The sequence below is a fragment of the Haliotis rufescens genome, unplaced genomic scaffold (genome assembly GCF_023055435.1).
Source record: "Haliotis rufescens isolate VD_foot unplaced genomic scaffold, xgHalRufe1.0.p SCAF_7, whole genome shotgun sequence".
Lineage (NCBI taxonomy): Eukaryota > Metazoa > Mollusca > Gastropoda > Lepetellida > Haliotidae > Haliotis > Haliotis rufescens.
The window spans coordinates 8,833,916-8,853,396 of record NW_025964361.1 but is presented as its reverse complement, the minus strand read 5'-3'; the positions used below and the strand labels follow the sequence as shown (position 1 = coordinate 8,853,396).

The 19,481-nt window shown below is 41.0% G+C and overlaps 1 protein-coding gene across 4 annotated transcripts in view; it reads left to right on the top strand.

The window, feature by feature from the left end:
* LOC124144454 (transcription initiation factor TFIID subunit 1-like) overlaps nucleotides 1–19,481 on the top strand; it is a 78,591-nt gene that overhangs the window by 28,948 nt on the left and 30,162 nt on the right. For 3 of the 4 annotated variants that reach the window (XM_046513860.2, XM_046513857.2, XM_046513858.2), the window contains exons 16-30: nucleotides 1,421–1,594; nucleotides 3,018–3,208; nucleotides 4,251–4,365; nucleotides 5,346–5,487; nucleotides 5,739–5,869; nucleotides 6,825–6,905; nucleotides 8,606–8,875; nucleotides 10,029–10,113; nucleotides 11,468–11,576; nucleotides 13,404–13,527; nucleotides 14,041–14,181; nucleotides 14,849–14,985; nucleotides 15,558–15,617; nucleotides 16,398–16,500; nucleotides 18,938–19,143. In XM_046513860.2, coding sequence (XP_046369816.2) covers nucleotides 1,421–1,594; nucleotides 3,018–3,208; nucleotides 4,251–4,365; nucleotides 5,346–5,487; nucleotides 5,739–5,869; nucleotides 6,825–6,905; nucleotides 8,606–8,875; nucleotides 10,029–10,113; nucleotides 11,468–11,576; nucleotides 13,404–13,527; nucleotides 14,041–14,181; nucleotides 14,849–14,985; nucleotides 15,558–15,617; nucleotides 16,398–16,500; nucleotides 18,938–19,143 — 2,069 coding nt within the window. The remainder of the gene's footprint in view (nucleotides 1–1,420; nucleotides 1,595–3,017; nucleotides 3,209–4,250; nucleotides 4,366–5,345; nucleotides 5,488–5,738; nucleotides 5,870–6,824; nucleotides 6,906–8,605; nucleotides 8,876–10,028; nucleotides 10,114–11,467; nucleotides 11,577–13,403; nucleotides 13,528–14,040; nucleotides 14,182–14,848; nucleotides 14,986–15,557; nucleotides 15,618–16,397; nucleotides 16,501–18,937; nucleotides 19,144–19,481) is intronic. The other variant, XM_046513859.2, reaches the window with a different exon arrangement.

Genomic DNA, 19,481 nt, shown 5'->3' with positions numbered 1-19,481 from the left:
TGGTCTGTCAGCTAGTGTTGTGTGTTCCATGTGGTCTGTCACCTAGTGTTGTGGGTTCCATGTGGTCTGTCGTCTAGTGTTGTGGGTTCATGTGGTCTGTCAGCTAGTGTGTGTTCCATGTGGTCTGTCAGCTAGTGTCGTGTGTTCCATGTGGTCTGTCAGCTAGTGTTGTGGGTTCATGTGGCCTGTCAGCTTGTGTTGTGGGTTCCATGTGGTCTGTCACCTAGTGTTGTGGGTTCCATGTGGTCTGTCGTCTAGTGTTGTGGGTTCCGTGTAGTCTGTCAGCTTGTGTTGTAGTAGCATGGTAGTACTCTTCTACAATCTGCAACACCTTGCCTGTCCTCCCACATAAAGCTAACACACAGATATCACTGAAATATTATCACTTTCTCTGATCTACAGAAAAGAGCTATCTCTCTGCTACATATATCAAAACTCTGTGAAGATCCGGGGTAGAATAGGTCTTCAGCAACTCACGCTTGCCGTATAAAGGCGACTATGCTTGTCGTAATTTGCGACTAACAGGATCAGCTGGTCAGGCTCGGTGACTTGATTGATGATGCATGTCATCGTATCCCAACTGTTTAGAATGATGCTCATGATGTCAATCACTGGATTGTCGGGTTGCGGCGTTAAACAACAACAAACATATGTCAAAAGTCAGTGTTTCTCAAAGTGTTTCAGAGGTGGTAGGGTAGCCTTGTGGTAAAAGCATTTGCCCATCATGCTGAAGACCCTGGTTCTATTCCCAACATGGGTAAAATGTGTGAAGCCTTTTTCTGGTGTCCCAAGCCTTGATATTGATGGAATATTGTGGAAAGTGGTGTCAAACCCAACTCACTCATTGATGTTCTCGTTTAATTCATGTTTGTGTTTTTATATATAAAAAGACTGCCTCCTTGGTCTAGTGGTAAGGCATCCACCCGGAGAGCGGAAGGTCCGGGGTTCGATCCCCGACCTTCGTCACGATATCGCTGAAATAGTGCCGATGTGACGTAAAATTTCACTCACTCACTCGATCCCCGACCGCGTCATACCAAAAGACGTTTAAAGATGGTACTTGTTGTTACCCTGTCTGGCGCTCGGGATTAAGGGGCTAAAACAAGGACTGGTCGGCTCAGAGTCAGTATACTGTGTCTGAGTAGGGTATTCATGTTAAACTGCAACATGGTATCTGAGTGAGCTGGCACTATAAATCGGCATCAGTCCGGACTAGAACAAGCAGCCACACAAACACACACACGTACATGCACGTCGCTATATAAGTGCAATAATCTTGGATGCCACGTTAAACCCCATTTTACCTCACCTTATATATAAATATATAATACATAAAGGTATTCAAACAAACAGCTATTTCACATGTAAGCTTGTGTATTTGTTGTCAACCTGAGCATTCATTGATTCTATGTGTCCTCAGATTCGAGAACAAGAGCGTGCAGCATTTGGAGGTGGCGAGATGTTCTTCATGAGAACCAATGCAGACCTGACTGGCATGGACGGAGACTTGATTCTAGCAGAGTATGCTGAGGAGTACCCTCCCCTGTTGATGCAAGTTGGCATGGCAACCAAAATAAAGAATTACTACAAGAGGGTGAGATCTTATTTTTCAAAAATAAAAAGAACAATGTTTTTTGTGGACAAAAGAGCTTTTTAACATGGTTATAAAACCAATTGATGAAGAGTATGTCATACATCATGTAATTTTCGAAAACACATTCTCAGAGGTGTTTTGACCGCCTCCGTGGTCTAGTGGTAGAGCGTCTGCCCAGAAGGCGGAAGGTCCGGGGTTCGATCCCCGGCCGTGTCATACCAAAAGACGTTAAAAGATGGTACTTGTTGTTACCCTGTCTGGCGCTCGGCATTAAGGGGCTAAAACAAGGACTGGTCAGCTATACTGTGTCTGAGTGGGGTATTCATGTTAAACTGCGGCATGGTATCTCAGTGTGCTAGCACTATAAATCGGCATCAATCCGGACTAATACAAGCAGCCACACACACACACACGTGCATGCACGTCGCTATATAAGTGCAATAATCTTCGACGCGACGTTAAACGCAATTTCACCTCACCTCACCTCACCTCAGAGGTATTTTAGAACTTAGATGACAGTGGATGAATGAGGCATTACAAAAATGTTGTTAGCTTGACCAGTTCTTTAATTGTTGGCTACTGACCTCCAATATTTGATTAAATTTTCTATTAAATGCATAGGAAACGCAAAATCAACCAACTTTCAACTTTTTAAGTTTAAGGGGATATGAGCAAATTGGTTTCCCTGATGATTAGGAAGTATTATTGTGGAACAACATCTTGGCTTTATAATGTTGATAATGCCTCTGTGGTGTAGTGGATAGGGAGTCTGCCAAGAGAGAGGAAGGTTGGTGATTTAATGCCTGGCGCTCGGCAACAAGGGGAAACAGTAGGGCTGGCTGGCTGGCTGGCTGGCTGGCTTCAGGTCACTATGCTGTGTCTGAGTGGGGTATCAATGTTAAACTGCGGCATGGTATCTCGGGGCTAGCACTATAGAACTGGCATTAGACAAGACTTGTAGAAGCAACCACAGACATGTGCATACACATGCCCGTTATAAGTGAAATAATTATGAACTCACATTAAATCCCATTTCACCACACACCACCTCACCTCGCCTCACCTCATCTGGCCTCACCTCGCCTTGTCTCACCTTTTGAAGGTTTGTCAGCACCAAACCCGTGCTCGTGGGTTTTACCAAAGTCACGTGGTAAACGTCTGAGACCTGCATCACTTCAGGCTTTCCTCCCACATTAAGCTGACACGCCGTGATATAACTGGAATACTGTTAAAAGCGGCGTTAAACCCAACTCACTCACTCACCTTTTGATGTTAAAGGTGTTCAAGGAAGTTATTATCAAGGCTCAGAGATAGCAAAGTAATGATGTTTTATCACTCTTTAAGTATATAAGTGGGTAAGGGTTGTATGTAAGTATATGAGTATATGAGAGTAGACATAACTGTCTATGTATTTGTGTTGCAGAAACCAGGCAAGGATTCTAATCCCCCTCAGTTCCCGTTCGGAGAACTGGCTTATGCCCACACCTCCCCGTTCCTGGGGAACATCCAGCCCGGCTCCTGCCTCCAGGCATTCGAGAACAACATGTACCGAGCTCCTATCTACCAACACAAGACACCGGAAACAGACTTCCTCGTCATCCGAACACGCCAGAAGTAGGTCATGGATGTTTAGTTTAGATCCTATCATCATTTACATTTGCATCTCAACTGTTTAATCAGTTGTCGTGAGTGAGTGAGTGAGTGAGTTTGGTTTTACGCCGCTTTTAGCAATATTCCAGCAATATCACAGTGGGGGACACCAGAAATGGGCTTCACACATTGTAGCCATGTCGGGAATCAAACCCGAGTCTTCGGCGTGACCGAGCGAACGCTTTAACCACCAGGGTACCCGACTACCCCTTAATCAATTGTCATAGGTCTTGTCATCAATGGTCATGCATGGACAAACTGACTTTTGATGGAAAGACTTACGTTATGTATGTAGGACTGGTAATTTATTAGGTGGGAGGAAGGGGGGCAGGGACATTAGTCTTAGGACTGTATGATATTTTGCTTTCTCTCCCCACCCCCCACCCCATTTTCATGGCACCCCACAAATACGTGCAACATTTATTCATGACTCCACCACTATAGAAAATGACCAGTGTCTTAATAATGTTCATATTTATATGTTTTATGTTTGAAAAAATAGAACTGTATCACTTTCTTGTGATGCCACCCACCCCATCCTCCACTCCTCAGAGGGACCTGTGAAGATCCGGGGTAGAATAGGTCTTCAGCAACCCATGCTTGCCGTAAAAGGCGACTATGCTTATCGTAAGAGGCGACTAACGGGATCGGGTGTTCAGGCTCGCTGACTTGGTTGATGCATGTCATTGATCCCAATTGCGTGGATCGATGCTCATGATATCAATCACTGGATTGTCTGGTCCAGACTCGAACTATTTACAGACCACTGTCATATAGCTGGAATATTGCAGAGTGCGCGATAACAAAAAACAAAAACAAACAAAAACTCTTTAGAGATGTCATTTTTTCACCACCCCTCCCTTAATCTCAAGTCCACCCGGTTTCAATTGTGCAGTGGAAACAATATCATACAAGCAGACATCTTGAGAAGTTTGAGATGTAATTTCCTAATCATCTACCTTCCTGCTTCTGCTGCATCTGTGACGACTGTGAATCTATTTTGCAGCTACCATATCCGTGAGGTGGACACTATCTACTGTATAGGGCAGGCAGGGCCTCTCTATGAGGTGCCGGGACCAAACTCCAAGCGGGCAAACAACTTTGTCAGAGACTTCCTACAGGTAACCTACATAATGTGTCATTGCCATGGTAACGATGTTCCCAGCATGACGTGTTAGAATATGTGTCCCCAGCAACCTATGCTGGTCATGAGACAACTAAATAAGGTCAGGTTTGGTGACTTGGTTGATAGCATGTCATTGTATTCTGACTGTGTGGATTGGTGCTCATAATATCAATCACTGGATTGTCTGGGCAGGCCGCTGTCATATATGGTGGTGAGTTGGAGCGATCTGCTGATCAGTTCTCACACGACTTCGCCAGAATTAATGTAAATAGTTGAATGGCATTTTAAATAAAAGTATTAAAATAGATTACAAATCAGTCAAGATTAAAAGTCCAGATTTACAATGAACTCTTTTATAACCAGGTAGTGTGATAGGAGGAATAAACTGTGTACTTCGGTATGGATTTGTTGACATAGTTTTTCCAATTTTTGCATGCTTACGTCTTTGCGTTGGGGAAAAAACATGAAAATTCAATATGGCGTGTATCATGAGTACCCCCCTCTTTTTAAAGTGTGCACAACCCTCAAAAACATGAGGGGGGGGCACGGGTGGCCCAGTCGTCTAAGGCACCGCGACTCGCTGTGCAGAGTTGTGTCCCTTGGGCACGGCAGAAACCTATGATTGTGGGTTCGAATCCCAGTTCGCCCCGATTATGTTTTTAGGTTTGTCAGCACCATACCCTTGCTCGTGGGTTTCACCGAAGTGGTAAATGTCTAAGACCTGCATCACTTCGGACTTTCCTCCCACATTAAGCTGACACGCCGCGATATAACTGGAATACTGTTAAAAGCGGCGTTAAACCCAACTCACTCACTCACCCTCAAGAACATAAGGTAGCTGGAATAAAGTAGCTGGAGTGCAGCTTTTGACAACAAACAAAAGTATTGAAGGTGATAATTATTGTGACTATAGGTAGGTTTGAATAGTGTTTGAAGTTTGTTCAAGACTCGTGACATCACTAATCTTGTTTCTAGGTGTTCATCTACCGTCTGTTCTGGAAAAGTCGAGATGAGCCCCGTAGGATCAAGATGGAGGATATTAAGAAAGCATTCCCTTCCCACTCGGAGAGCAGCATCCGCAAACGTCTCAAACTCTGTGCCGACTTCAAGAGAACCGGTAACTTGACTGCCACGTACTCTTTTTGCTAAATCAAAGTAAATGACACTTTTTCTTCTTGTTGTTTCGTCTCAGCCCTAATATCCACAAATTAACTTAGTTCCACGATGTGAATGAGTTTTCAGGGAATCTTCAGAGTATTTTACACTTCAGAACTGATGTCAATATTTGTATTTGTACATTTGTTATGCGTGTGTTTAGTCAAAGTCACAGTTGACATTTGTGTGAGTACGGACCTTATCTTGTGACAGGTCTGGACTCCAACTGGTGGGTGTTGAAGCCAGACTTCCGCCTGCCGACAGAGGAGGAGATCCGGGCAATGGTGTCTGCAGAACAGTGCTGTGCTTTCTACAGCATGGTCACAGCAGAACAGAGGCTCAAGGTAGACTTGTAACACAACTATTCTATAACAACAAGGAGTATTAAGGATAACAGCTTCTCTACTATACATACATGTTTCAGGGCTACCTCTTGCCCCTTCATTCAGTGATGAAGAAGTAGCCTTGAAATGTTGTGTATTTCAAATAAAGAAGTTGTTATCCATAATACAGCTTGTCATGATTACGTCCAACCTTTAAACCCCTATATAAGATAGCTGGGCGATAAATCCCAAAGAACAATGAAGAACGAAGCGTGGTTTATTTCACGATAAAACATTGTTCCATCATGACTTCATTTCTGGAGATTCGAACATGCGCTCGCAAATGACGTCCTATATTGGACAACGTTATTTTTGAGAGGGGAGTGTCTAGTGAGTTGTTCCCCATAGATGTAGCTAGGCAACGCAGATAAACACAATGGCTATATGATAGCATCCTAAATCAAGAGATATATGATAATCAGTATTGGGAGAAAAGGTACAGGTAATTGACGTGAGGATTTTGAGAATATGCGGGAAAGACTCACCTGTGCATAAGATGTACAAACTTGTCAAACATTGCTGAAGTCTAATTCTATTGTGGGAGTCTTCCTTTTTTAAATACGGGTAAATATTTTTAAAGTGTGTTCATTTTATCATCATCCTTAGAGAGGCTGTACATGATGATGATATCTCAAATAAGAAACAAAGACTTTCAACTGTTCTATCCGCTAAGGGAAAAGAAACGGTTATTAATTCCTATGTAGATATTTTTTCAAACTGGTTTAGATGTGTTTTCAATTTGTGCACATGTACATTTGTGACACAAAAAGAATATCCTTTAGTTGTCATGACTACCAAACAAAAACAATTTTCCAGATTTAGCCACTCTCTCATGGAAAAATGAAATAGTACAGAATTGTTGTTTTTTCAAATTGTTATGAGTAGTAGACAACATTTAGTGCTTCCTGTTTGCCAGGATGCTGGGTATGGAGAGAAGTCTCTGTTTGCTCCGGATGATGAGAATGAGGAGGAGACTCAGATGAAGATAGATGATGAAGTGAGTACAAAGCAGATGAAGAAACAGGTTATTGTATTCATGTCATCGGTAATGGATCGCAGTTTTAGTGATCATTTCATGTCAGCAAATGATCCTATTGAAGCAAATTCAACAGGACAAGCTAGAGACGACAATGAGCATGGCTGGAGTGAGGGGACCCTTGTGGTTTGTGTCATTTTCTGATTCTGAGTAAGTGAGGGCAATTGTGAACTTGATATCACCGTAATGCAGTTTACTGAATGTTGAATATACACCTGGAAAACCACTTACTAGATACATTGTATTTCTGTTTTATTAAACCATTTTAGAAAGTCCTATGCTGTATTTATTTTCTGATGAGGCACACTTGTTTTTGTTTACAGAGGGATACACTCATACATGTATTGAATACACATATCAATTATCTAATATTTGGAAACTGTTCATGCAAATAGAAGTTGATTATCATTTCACCTTCTTCCTCTGTTTCATTGTGTCATGTGACCCACCATAAGATGAGGAACCTTATGGCTGAAAAAATCACATTTTGACTTCTTATTATATTTTAAAACTACATTATCTTAGGAACACAACAATACAATTCATAATTCAATTTTTATTACAGAGATACAAGGCATTAAACGTTTGGTCTCATATTTTCTGGAAAGTCCAATTTTCAGACTAATTACAGTTTAAGTAATGATTGTAGTTTTTGGATACTAGTATAATGTCTGATAAATTGAAAATAGACATGCATGGTGGAATGTTTTGAAATAATGTTTTAATTACATTATGAACTGACGAGAGGAAAGTGAGATATTTTTATACTGTTTGCACACATGGCAATTTATATGGAAGTAAGTTGATGTCAAACGTCTTTATGATGTCACAGCACAATTGTATCCTAGCACCCATAAGGTTCCTATTCTCCAGGTGGGTCACATATATTATAACAGTCAGTGCAAAGAAACATTTGAAACTGCAAGTCAAAACTTGTCTCTTGGCCTACTTTTCAGTACAGTTCAATGTTATATGTACTATTATTAGCTGAGCTTACACGACCAAATGACCGCCTCCGTGGTCTAGTGGTAGAGCATCCGCCCGGAGAGCGGAAGGTCCGGGGTTTGATCCCTGTCCGCGTCATACCAAAAGACGTTAAAAGATGGTTCTTGTTGTTACCCTGTCTGGCGCTCGGCATTAAGGGGCTAAAACAAGGACTGGTCAGCTCGGAGTCAGTATACTGTGTCTGAATGGGGTATTCATGTTAAACTGCGGCATGTTATCTGAGTGAGCTAGCACTATAAATCAGCATCAGTCCGACTAGTACAAGCAGACACACACACGTGCATGCACGTCGCTATATAAGTGCAATAATCTTGGACGCAACGTTAAACCCCATTTCACCTCGCCTTACAAGACCAAACAGAATTTAACAAGACTCAGGCTTTGGATGAGTGTCAAAAGTCACAGACTGATGTGACCCTATGCCCATCTAGAGGAACAAAGTGTACTCCCACCCAGTTTCAGTAGGTACTTGTGGTACTTAGACCTTGATAAGATTGTAGATATTTCCAAAGGATTTATTGAATTTAGTGTATTTGAAAATAAAAGGGTGGTATTTAACTTTCTTTTAGGGTTCTAGACATGTGTTATGTTATTCAGGCCAAGCAAACCTATGTGTTGAGTGCTGATAGTTGACAGTATTCTTACCTTTGCTGTAGGTTCGCACGGCCCCTTGGAACACGACCAGGGCCTACATCTCCGCCATGAAGGGGAAGTGTCTACTGAAGCTGAACGGCGTGGCAGACCCCACGGGATGCGGGGAGGGTTTCAGTTACGTCAAAGTCCCCAACAAACCTCAGGCCAAGCAGGAGGAACAGAAGGACACTCCGGTCAAACGGACCGTCACTGGCACTGATGCTGATCTCAGGAGGCTGAACTTGAAGGATGCGAAACAGCTGCTGAGGAAGTTTGGTGTGCAGGAATCAGAGGTGGGTCTGCTCGTTTGATGATAGTTTTGAAGATGTAATATTGGCTTGTCTCCATTGTCTTGTGTTTCTTCAAGTCATCATGTGGACTGGGGGTGGTCAGGTAGCCTAGTGGTTAAGGCATTCGCTTGTCATGCCGAAGACCCAGGTTCAATTCACAACATGGGTGCAGTGTGTGAAACCCATTTCTGGTGCCGTGCCTTTATGTTGCTGGAATATTGCTAAAAGCGGCGTAAAATCAAACTCACTCATGTAGACTGTTGATTACTGTCAGACAGTTATGTCCTGTCTGAAATTGGGCAACCACTGTGACTGTCAATGCAAGTAATACTGTTAATAATCTTGCATTTCCATTGGTTAATTCATACCATGTGACAAGACAGTACGTGTCCATGCAGACCCTCAAGTCATATGACTGACACTGACCTCAAATTTTGGCTTTGACGTGTCACATGATGAGTATTGACTTGTCACATGATAAATATTGACATACCTCTGCTAGAAAACAAGATGGCGTCTGGTAGTAACAGTTCACTGTTCGCAGGTTACCATAATGAAACAGAAAACAGTTTAAAGGCTTCTTGAACTTTAAAGTGAATTTTGGTATCAGAAAACAAATGGTTGCTCTTGACAAGGTCAATGTGTGAAAACAAGGCCCCTTGGACCCGACCCCTCGGTCCGGTCACACCACCTCAGGGGTGGGTTTCCATGTTCTTTTCGCATATTGATTTTATCAATAGTAAATATTTGTATGCTGTTTCCATGTTGATGTACAGACTTGAGTTTGCAAATGACAAAATATTGAGACAAGGCTAAATAAGGCACTGATAGACAAAGTCTATGAACCCATCTTCAGAGAGGATATTTATGAACTTATGTTACTGAGCACACGTTTCTGTACAATGTGATATTGGCATGCCACTGGTTTCAATTTGTCCCTTGTGTCTCCCATATGGATTGAGCTGCAATCCAGTTGAGGGGAGATAATCCTGTAATCACTGTTTATGAAGACATTGTGCTTTGGTGTAAAGATGTCCATATTAAGTATAACGAAAACGATGTTTCTATTCTTTGGATTTCCTGTTACGATTTCAGGGATAATTTAAAAATTGAGTTCAAATAAAAAGAAATAATGAATATGGTGATAACATTGCAGATTAAGAAATTGTCAAGATGGGAAGTCATTGATGTCGTGAGGACAATGTCAACAGAGCAGGCCAAGACAGGGCAGGAGACTGAAAGTAAGTCTATGGGGTCTTGCCTGAATATTAAGCAAAGGACATATCCATTGAATTGTAAATTTGAGTGAACAGTAGCAGAAGTGATTACTTCCAACCAGTTGTTTGTGTTTCAAACATTGCAAGGTGCTTTATCAAAGCATTGAATCATGGTTCATGTAAACCTTGGAAAGTTCTTGAATTTCAACATCAGTCTTGACAAGTTGTTATTTTGAAATGAGTTGGTTTAAACTCGTTAAGTTTTTACTCACTTGTCTGAAAGTGAAGTGAGCTCATGTTGCTGCCTGTTTGTTGTCCATTGACCATCTTCAGTCTTCTGTCATGCATCTTTAACATCCCTGAAGATCCGGGGAAGAATAGGTCTTCAGCAACCCATGATTGCCATAAAATGCGACTGCTTGTCGTAAGAGGCATCTAACGGGATTGGATGGTCAGGCTCGCTGACATGGTTGATGCATGTCATCGTATCCCAATTGTGTGGATCAGTGCTCATGATGTCAATCACTGGATTGTTTGGTCCATACTTGATTATTTACAGACCGCTGTCATATAGCTAGAATATTGCTGAATGTGGCGTTAAACAACAACAAACAAACAAACAAAAATCTAAACATCTTCTCTTATGAAAGTACGCGACTAATGGAGATGAAGCTTCACCAATGATGACATCCCAAATTGTTTTATCCTATTTGGAGCCATTACTCAGCCATGTTTGTTCAAATATTATGAAATTTGGTATGTGTCTAGTTGCAATTGGGACTCAACACATGTTCTGATTTTTGGCCCTTCTTTTAACATCTCAAAATGCTTATTTTGCTGTGCAAGCTTCTCTGAAATGAGGAAGCTGAACTTTGGCCTGTATGTTTCTTCTTATGATGGGAACCACAGGTGGCCCAATCGTCTTAGGCGCTGCAATTCGCTGTGCAGAGTTGCGTCCCTTGGGCACCACTGAAACCCTAAGACCATGTTTCTAGGTTGGTAGGCACCATGCCCATGTTCGCCCCAAATATGTTTCCAGGTTTGTCAGCACCATGGGTTTCACCAAAGTGGTGAACGTCTGAGACCTGCATCACTTTGAGCTTCCTTCCCACATAAACCTGACACGCCGTGATATAACTGAAATACAGTTCAAAGCGGTTTAGATTTTGTTTTTATGTAATGTAGCAGTACTAAATAATGTTTAGCTTATTTGTCTGATTTGACAATAAACCTTCATATTTTCTGCATGTACTTAGATTTGACCTTGACAAGTTCTTGAATTTTGTAGGAGATATGAATAAAAGATTTAAACAAACTAGATTTTTTACGCAAATGTTTATGAAACTGCATCATTTGGCCATTGTGATGCTTTCTACAGACAAAGCTGGAGGGTGGAGCAAGTTCGCCCGGGGCAACCGCTTCTCCGTGGCGGAACACATGGAGAGATACAAGGAGGAGTGCCAGAGGATCTTTGATCTCCAGAACAAGTAAGCTCAGTGCCAGGAATGTGTACTTGAGGTTTAAAATTTTGAATTGGTTTGGGTTTTATGCATGCTTGTATGGGGGGCTATTTTGTATTACTTGATTTGTAGATCTGCTGACTCAAAAAATCGGAATGTGGAAAAAGAAAAGAAAAAGGAGTTTGGATTCAGAATTCTAGTTTATGTAGTAATTGTTTATTTATTTTGGAAATTTATACCCCAGATAGTGAAATTGTAAAGTCTCACTGATGAAAAATGAAACATTTTTTGTTATAGATTCTGTTTTTGTGAGAACAGATTGGAATGCAAATTGATTAAAGTCTGTGATTTTGGCTTTGCATAGTCTTCTGTAGAAAACTCTTTCACTGGTTAGACATACCAGTACCAGGGTAATCTTTTCAAATTTGAAGACTTGAGTGAAGGACAAGTGTCTACAGTTGCAGTTTGTAAGGTATTTGTACCACATATATGGCTGTATGTCATAGGATGAACTGGCACGACACGGATTTATCTAGCTTTGCTCAGAGGCCTATGTTCTGCTCCAAGTCTGCTGCAAATGTCAGTAAAAGTTCCCAAATTGAAATGAATAATTTCCCAATCCATTTTTTGAATATGGTCATAATTAGAGTGATGGCCTGGTCGATAAAAAGAAAGATAAAGACCAATAAAGAGAAAGGTGTTTTTACCTAAATTTTATATTATCGCAAAAATACTCAATGTTAAAATATCACTGAAATTAAGAAAATATAAAATGTAAAGAAATGCCAATTTTGGTATTATAGTCTCTTCCCAATGCTTTCCCCCCATGTCAAGCTGACACATTGTGATAAGTGAAATATCGTTCAGGAACGGAGTAAAACTCAACTCACTCACCCACACTATTTTCCAGAACAAAATAGAACATTACCGGTATACAGAGGAAAATATAGCCGAAATGTAACAGTTACTATCTTCATACATAACTTTACATTATTGCAGGGTTAGAAATTCGCACTAGTCCTGTAGTCCTTGCCAAACTGCCCAATGGTTAAGGTATCATAAGGACTAGTAGAAATTTGCCATTTTTAAGGGTTTTGCTATATGTTATCATTATAAGGACTAGTGGACCAAAAATGTTAGTTTCTACCGCTGTTATTGTCTGGGCTTGTGCCACATATCAGGTAGAAGATCTCTCTGTATTGTTATCAACCATTTAGACAGTTTGTACATTGTGAACACAATGCCTTTTAGTAAGTGGTCAAATGTAACAAATGTTAAATTTGGGATAACACTTTCTTTGTAAAGTAAACATTCTGGTACTTTTGGAGTCCCATCCGGGAGTGTGGGTTGGAATCCCTGATGGGACTTAACCTGAAAAAGTACTAGAATTGTTACTTTACAAAGAAAGTGTGATCCCAGATATAACATTTACTACAGTCAGTCCATTGATTATCAAAATAATAATAATGTCCATTTTGTGAAAACCATGACAGTAGCGTTCAGTATTATTTGTTGTGTTAGACCAAGTACTATCTGGATACTGGGGGCACTGGTGGCCCAGTTGTCAAAAGCGATGCAATTCGCTGTGCAGAGATGCAACCCTTGGGCATGCACGGAACCTATGATTGTGGGTTGGAATCTGGTTTGCCATGATTATACTTTAAGTTTAAGTCTGACAGCACCATACCCGTGCTCGTGGGTTTCACCGAAGTGGTAAACGTCTGAGACCTGCATCACCTCGGGCTTTCCTTTCACATTAAGCCGACATGCTGTGCTATAACTGGAATACTGTTCAAATGAGTGTTAAACTTCCCCCACTCACCTGGAAACTGACAAGGATGCTCTCCTTGACAGGGTGTTGTCCTCCACGGAGGTGCTGTCCACGGACGAGGAGTCAACGTCAGGAGAAGATTCTGACTTTGAGGAGATGGGCAAAAACATAGAGAGCATGCTATCCAACAAGAAGACCAGCACACAGGTAGGTTTAAACCTTCAAGTGCTGGAGTTGGTGCTGGTGTTGCATTGCTTAAGAAGTTACTGATGTTGTGGTTGCTTGACCGAACTGTTGCTTTAGTAGGTCACAGATGTTGCTGTTGTAGCTAATGAGTAACTCAGATGTTGTTGATGCTTTAATTGAGGATTGGCTGAAAAGTTGTTGATGTTGTAGTTGAGCATTGATTGAGATGTTGATGTTGTAGTTGAGCATTGATTGAGATGTTGATGTTGTAGTTGAGCATTGATTGAGAAGTTGCTGATGTTGTAGTTGAGCATTGATTGAGATGTTGCTGATGTTGTAGTTGAGCATTGACTGAGATGTTGCTGATGTTGTAGTTGAGCATTGACAGAAATGGTGCTGATGTTGTAGTTGAGCATTGACTGAGACGTTGCTGATGTTGTAGTTGAGCATTGACTGAGATGTTGCTGATGTTGTTGCTGATGTTGTAGCTGATGTTGTAGTTAGGCATTGACTTAGATGTTGCTGATGTTGTAGTTGAGCATGGAGAAGGAGGAGGCTGAGAGGCAGGAGCTGCAGCGTATGCTGATGGGAGACAACAGCATCGACAGCAAGGAGAAGAAGAAAGGAGATGCTTTTGGGCTGGGGAAGGATGAGGATGGTCTACTCTCAACACCAGTAAGTGTCAGTTTCCCTACAGTCATCAGTAGGCTTTGAACAGGCTGCAAGCACCATGTAGATGGCTCATTATGCCTGACGGTAGGATTGTTGTCCATGTTTTCTATATTGAAGGCCAAGATTTGATTATTTACAGTCTGCAGTGATGAGGCTGGAATATTGATTCCCTCACTTATATATGCTGATTGTTACCTTACAGGCCACAAGAATGATATATGCCTTTTAAAGAATGATAAACGCATCATACCAAGATACGTTAAAAGATGGTACTGGCGTTCGGCATTAAGGACTGGTCGGCTCGGAGTCAGTATACTGTGTCTGAGTGGGGTATTCATGTTAAACTGCGGCATGGTATCTCAGTGAGCTAGCATCAGTCTGGACTAGAAGAAGCAGACACACACACACACACACACACACACACACACACACACACACACACACACACACACACACACACACACACCACACACACACACACACACACACACACACACACACACACACACACACACACACACACGGTATCTACCTCAGTGGCATAGCACTATAAAATGGGCACTAGTACAAGCAGGCACACATGCACGTTGCTGTATTAATACAGTAATCTTGAGTGTGACGTGAAAGCCCATTTCTACTCACCTCACCTCACCTCACCTCATTCTTTCAGGGTGGCAGGAAGTTGAAGATAACACGGACATTCCGAGATGAGATGGGAAAGACGTACACGAGGACGGAGATTGTGAGGAAATCTCAGGTGATCGACACGTACGTCCGGATCAGACAGACAAAGGATCCCGGCTTCATGTGAGTCCTAGTACCAGCAACTGTTGTGTAGGGAAAGGTGACCAGCATCTGTTGTGTAGGGGAAGGTGACCAGCATCTGTTGGGTAGGGGAAGGTGACCAGCATCTGTTAGGTAGGGGAAGGTGACTGCATCTGTTGTGTAGGGGAAGGTGACTGCATCTGTTGGGTAGGGGAAGGTAACGAGCATCTGTTGTGTAGGGGAAGGTGACTGCATCTGTTGTGTAGGGGAAGGTGACCAGCATCTGTTAGGTAGGGGAAGGTGACTGCATCTGTTGTGTAGGGGAAGGTGACTGCATCTGTTGGGTAGGGGAAGGTGACAGCATCTGTTTGGTAGGGGAAGGTGACAGCATCTGTTGGGTAGGGGAAGGTGACAGCATCTGTTTGGTAGGGGAAGGTGACTGGTATCATGTGTCATGTTATCATATGTTGTGAGCATGTGAGGAGATCTGCACCATGCCAATAAGAGGCTGCTTTTTTTAAAAATCAAATTATGTATATACATACACTGATCTTTGAAACTATATATGTCAAAGACTACAATGATGAGTCCTGAACCTGATCTTTGTATTACAGCAAGCAGTTTGCAGCCATGGATGACCAGATGAAAGAGGAAATGAGGAAGGAAAGGCGAAGGTAGAGGATGTCAGGGGAGATCACTCTCATAGGCAACACAAGCAATGCTACAGAATTCACTCATCTCAACTCATTCTCATCACTCTTAATGTTAACTATAACTTACAGTAATGATTAATGGATGTTGAAGATTTTGTTCTAGGTTTTGCTACAGAAAAGGTATATTTTGTATTCACGTTAATGATTTGCGTTCCAACACATTTCTTGGTGAAGGGAGTTAATTTGTTGACCAGTATCAGTTTGGAAAAGTTGTGTGTTGATGCATCATTTACTGCTGTTCTTGTTTTCTTGATTGAAGTTTAACTAACAACCCTTGTATGAAGCACCTTTTCTGAAATACTAGTGGACTTCTTTTTACTGTTTTTTTAAAAACCCAACACAATGATGTTCTTTTTTAAAAAAGATGAAAGAGCTGTTGTGACGTCCGATGTCTCATTGACTCTTTTTTTGTCTATTGGTGACATATCCTAGTTCTTGTTCCTTTTCATAATAAGAGATGCCTATTCAATTAACAGCCCGGATCCCTTGATGAGCAAATTATTATCACAACAGCATTATTGTGAAGTGAAATAAGGGAACCTCTATGACCTTTATGATAAACAGATAAATTCTTCTCTCTAGTGTTCAAGTGTTCTAGTGTTCTCTGTTGGTTTACAATCTGTCAAAGTAAGAGCTGGTGCTTCATGATCAGTTACATTCAACTAACTATTTCATTCTGTGCAAGTTGTGGGAGTTGAGTTTTTGCTGTTTGTTTGAGAAAGCGCTCTTTGATTCGCACAGAATCCAAGAGCAACTGCGTCGTATTAAGCGTAATCAGGAGAAACCTCCTCCGCCTCCTCCGAAGAAGAAGAAAAAGAAGGAGATGCCCCTGTTGAAGGTAAAGGCAAGGTTGTCGTTCTCTCGCGCCGCGGTTGTCTTTACCACCCTGTCACAATAGTCATACATCAGGGTGGTGTCCCAGGTAAAAGACAGGACGGAATAGTATCTCCTCGCGTTTGTCGACAGGTTAAGGATGTCTGATTAGTCTTTTGAAGATGTTCGGCATATTTTACGTTATGATTTACTTAAGAAAGGTAATTATTAAATCTAGATGGTTGAACTGTGTTATTGAAACATGAAGGGGTTGCCCTGCATTCTATTGTGCGAGCACATTTATTAACTCTTGTGCTGTCTTCATACTTTACTATGGAGGTAGATAGCTTTTAGTTTTGTATTGAACTATTATTTAATAGGATTATATTTTGTGAATATTTTGAGCACATTTTGACTAATCAGAGAGAAAATTGTCAAGGTACATTTCAAGGTACTCTTGTTCGCATTTGCCACGAGCAATAACTTTGTGTTCACTTAGCACATCTAACAATCTTATGTGGGAAACACATACTGAACAAAAAAAGTTAGGGATCACGAATATTTAAGGGCATATGTTTTTGTTAGACTGAGCACACAATTTCATTACACAATCTCTAAAATTATTCATGATCCCCAACATTTTTTGTTCAGTATATTTTTGACGATGTGCTTTGAAGTCTGATTCTCAGCTGCACCGCTTCCTGGCTTCGAATATTTTGTCAAGAAATTCCCCGTGTGAGACAGTTAGATATGCACAATAAACACAATTATACCAGCAGACATCTGTAAAGCATGTCATTGTTCTTGTGTTGAGTCTAAGATTTATTAAAGTAAATATGAGAGTACCGAATTAATGAAATTGTAAAACTTGCATGTTGTAGTAGATGAAAATTATCACATCTCACATTTTAGCAATTTAAACAAAATATATTGTAAATAATGTTTTATTTTATCCTTGTTACCGATGTTGTTCAGGGTTAGAATTTAATTTTTTTAGGCACAAGCAAGTTTTTGCTTGTGGTTTTAAAAGTTACAAGCAAAATCAAATATCAACAAGCAATTATTTTTCTCAACTCAAAACTTCAAAATATATATCACAAGATTGCACGATCATGATTCATGCTGCATATAAATAATGGCTGATTATGCATGTTATGACATTCAGATAACAAAGTAATTAAATTACTCATAAAACATTTATCAAAGAAAATATCCTCATGTTTGTAAAACATCTTTGCTGCCACATATTATACACCATTTCAAGTTCCAATCCTATTGTATATAAATATGTTATGTTTATCACATTATTTAGATAATGCATTTACAACTTAATTATGTTTGTTCTAAATAAAGAAAATGCAAGCTAACACATTCATGACGTCCAGATTAAGGACCAAGGAAGCGCAAAATTGATGATTTTCGCAAACAGAATAAAAAATATCGTCTTTATTTTGATTTATAGATGCAAAATCATAATTTAAGACGCATTTTGCGTCTTAGCATCGCTTAATTCGAACCCTGTTGTTTATGTGTGACAAAAATGCAATTTGAGGACAAAGTTATGAACCTGACATGTTCTGTATATATAATGTCAATAGTGTAATAGTTTGTATGTTTTTGATACCACAGTTATAAGGAGTGACTGAATACTGTTTTGTGACTAACAGATGCTCTGATATTGGGTACAATGAGACTGAGTTAAATATAAGATACCGTATTTGACGTAACAAGCGCCCCGCTCTAATGGCGATATTTGCTAATATATTGGCTGGTGAACAATCCCAATTAGCACCCCTTCCGATTGATCAATGTACACAAGACTTATTTATTCGCGTATAATACGCACTCGTGTGTTATATGCACCCTTAGTTATGGGCTAATAAATTCTGGAAAAATATATCTGTCGTACATAAACACTTCAGGCTGTCAGCATAAACCACGAAATTTATCTTTCAACTCTGTTTTTCCACCAAAATAATATTCTAATAAGAGTCCCCTATTTCTAATATTTTATCTTATCCTGACTCATAGGGGGCACGGGTGGCCCAGTCGTCTAAGGGGCCGCGATTCGCTGTGCAGAGTTGCGTCCCTTAGGCACGCCTGAAACCTATGATTGTGGGTTCGAATCCCGGTTCGCCCCGATTATGTTTCTAGGTTTGTCAGCACCATATCCGTGCTCGTGGGTTTCACCGAAGTGGTAAACGTCTTAGACCTGCATCACTTCGGGCTTTCCTCCCACATTAAGCAGACATGCCGTGATATAACTGGAATAATGTTAAAAGCAGCGTTAAACCCAACTCACTCACTCACTATTCTGACTCATACTAGCAATAAGTATGAGTCAGGATAAATATAAATGATATTTTTACTCTAAAAATACATTTTGAGAGCGCCCTGGGCGATTATTACGTGGAGTACGGTATGTTTACTGTACTGCCTGGTGTTTGACCGCTGCCTACCCTCTACAGATGAAGTGCGGAGCCTGTGGCCAGATCGGACACATGCGTACCAACAAGGAGTGTCCGATGTACAACAAGGGAGGTAACTCTGCACCAGTACAGGTGGCCATGACAGAGGAGCAGGAAGAAGAAGAGGAGAAGAACATTCCTCTGGACAGCAACCTCATCAACCTGGAGGGAACCAAGCTGAAGCTGTCAAAGACGATTCTTGCCCAGTGAGTAAATAGAATATGTGATCGGAGATGTTGGCACTGTTTGAAATAATTATAAAACACATAACAAACCCATAATAGATGCCTGCTCATCTTCAAAGTTACATGCCCGCATTAGGACATTATAAATATTGAAAAATCACGAAAAATAAGAGACAGGTTGCATCTTGTTTTAGTTGAAATAATGCTAGCAATTACTTGAGAATCAACAGGGAGTTATTGGGTGGTAAGGCTCGCTGACTCCTCCGTGGTCTAGTGGTAGAGCGTTCGCCCAGAGATCGGAATGTCCGGGGTTCGATCCCCGGCCGCGTCATACCAAAAGACATTAAAAGATGGTACTT